Raw genomic sequence first — 2,500 nt, 5'->3', positions numbered from 1 at the left:
GCAGCAGATGCTGCTGCTGCAGCAAATCCTGCAGCGCCTCCGTTCTGCCGAAGCAGCACAGCAGCAGCAGCAGCAGCAACAGCAACAGCAGCAGCTTCTAACAACATTTAGCAGCAGAAGCACGATCCCTGCTGCTGCACACCGCATTGTTGGTAACACTCTACTACTGCCGGAAGGTAGCAGCAGCAACAACAAAAACAACAACAGCAGCAGCAACAGCAGCAGCAGCAGCAGCAACAGAGCAGGAGGGATGCAATGCAGTCCTGCTGCAGCAGATATCTGGAAGCCACGGAGGATGGCAGCTTCTAACGTGCCTAACTATGCAACACCACCAGGACCAGCCGCAGCAGCAGCAAAAATAGCAGCAGCAGCAACAACAGCAGCAACAGCAGCAACGGCAGCAGCAGGACCTGGTGCTACTGCTGCTGCTGCTTCACCAGGGAGTGTGCCACAAACTCGATCAACCTCGATGCGCCGGTGCAGCAGCACCACTAATCTTCGTGCAGCAGCAGCAGCAACAACAACAACAGCAGCAGCAGCAGCACCTGCGGGCAGCCAGCCTGCTGCTCCAACTCTCAGTCCTTCGAAGCAAGGGGGAGAGTTTATTTCCCCCACAGCAGCAAAGCTGCTGCACCTGCCTGCAGCAGGAGGCTCAGTAGAATGCAGAGCCAAGCAGCAGCAGCAACAGCAGCAGCAACAACAGCAGCAGCAGCAGCAACAGCAGAAGCAGCAACAGCAACCTAAGTTTTTTAAGAGAAGAACTTTGCTGCTATCACCATCAGCAAGAGCAGCAGGAGCAGCAACACTTAGGCGAGACACGTAAGCGTGCATTGCTGCTGCTGCTGCTGCTGCTGCTGCTGCTCAGTAGCCGTTTGCTGCCTACGATAAGGGATTAGACACACTACTGTCAGCACACTAGCCCGTGCTGCTGCTGCTGCTGCTGTTTAGCAGCAGCAGCAACTACAGCAGCAGCAGCGGCAGACTTTTCAGCTAATTCAGCATTTGCTGTAGCGTGTACTCAATGAAACTGGACTCAACAGCAGCAACAGAAGCAGCTGCAGCAGCAGCAACTACAGCAGCAGCAGCAGCAGCAGCAGCAGCAGCAGCTTGTCTGCGTTGCTCGCTATGCCGCTGTTATTTCTTTTATATTTTTGTTTTTTTTAAAGGGATGTTTAGATAGTTTATGAGTTATCGTGCTGCTGCATCTGCTGCACCTGCTGCTGCAGCAGCAGCAGCAGGAGCAGCAGCAGCAGAAGCAGGTTGGCATGTATGCCTATGTAGTCGCCAATCTGCTTGTTGGCATTCCTTAGAGCAATACGCCTCTATGCGGCATCTGCTGCACCTCTTTGTTGCCTGCATGCATGCAGCAGCACAAGAATTTATCTCTCCTCCTTGCTGCTACAGGAGTGCTGCTGCTGCAGTGCATGCAGCAGCAGCAGCAGCAGCAGCAGCAGCACTTGGTTACTAGTGCTAGCTGTCCCAAGCTTCTGTCTCTTCTTTAGCCAGCCTACCCACTCATTTAGCAGCTCAGCCCCCTCCTACGTACACTCTACAGCTAGCTACAGCTAGCTACGGCTAGCTACACCTAGCTGCAGCTAGCTACAGCTAGCTACATGTGGCTGTGGCTACATGTGTCTAGCTGTAGCTACATGTGTCTAGCTGTATCTATCGGTTACTAGCTGTGGCTAGCTGTAGCTAGCTGTGGCTAGCTGTGCTGCAGCACCTTATGCCCGCAGCGCCTGCAGGTAGCAGCAAGAAGATCAAACTTGGCGGACATTGCTGCTGCTACTCCTTGCAATGCCCGCTGCTGCTGCTGCTCTATCCCGCTGCTGCTGCTGCTGCTGCAGCAGAAGCGACGACGAGCTGCAGCAGCCAATGCCTCCCACTCGCCATCGTGCTGCTCCAGCAGCCTTGCACGCAATTCCGGTTGCTGCTGCTGCTGTTGCGTACTACTGAGATAAGGAGGGAAGACTTTGTAGGAGCAACGAAGGCGCTGCCGCACCCAAGATATAACTCCTGCAGCAGCAGCAACAGCAACAGCAGCAGCAGCAGCAAGAAAGAAAGAAACAAACTGCTGCAGCAAGCGAAAGAGAAACCGACTGTAACAACAAAGAGAGAATGTCTGCAGCAGCAGCAACAGCAGCAGCAACAACAGCAGAACCTATCTGCAGCAGCAGAGGCAGGTTGTAAAGGGAGTGTCTGCAGCAGCAGCAGCAACAGCAACAGCAGCAGCAGCAGCAGCAAAGAGATTGAGGTACCTCTAAGTATCTATGGAGATCTTTTAGGGGAGGCAATTGATCATAAAGAAAATCATTAAAATGTTTGCGCAACTGCATGCAACATACAACTGCTGCTGCTGCTGTTGCTGCTGTTGCTGCTGCTGCTGTTGCTGCATTTGTTGTTGTTGCGATGCTGCTTGCTGCTTCTGATGCTGCTGCTGCTGCTGCTGCTCAAGAGCGTATTAGGGCAGCAGTTCGGTGCCTTCTATGGACTGCCTCAA

The 2,500-nt window shown here is 53.5% G+C and overlaps 1 protein-coding gene across 1 annotated transcript in view; it reads left to right on the top strand.

Annotated features, from left to right (window-relative positions):
* EMWEY_00042980 (hypothetical protein, conserved) overlaps positions 1-823 on the top strand; it is a gene marked incomplete at both ends in the record, with an annotated part of 8,385 nt that extends 7,562 nt beyond the window's left edge. The window contains one exon of the mRNA XM_013482799.1: positions 1-823. This exon is cut by the window's left edge and continues 1,144 nt beyond it. Within this exon, the coding sequence (XP_013338253.1) occupies positions 1-823 (823 nt within the window).
* Between the last annotated feature and the right edge of the window lie 1,677 nt (positions 824-2,500).

This window comes from Eimeria maxima, genomic scaffold, assembly GCF_000499605.1.
Source record: "Eimeria maxima Weybridge genomic scaffold, Emw_scaff780, whole genome shotgun sequence".
In the NCBI taxonomy this organism is placed as follows: Eukaryota; Apicomplexa; class Conoidasida; order Eucoccidiorida; family Eimeriidae; genus Eimeria; species Eimeria maxima.
This window is presented reverse-complemented; position numbering and strand designations above follow the sequence as displayed.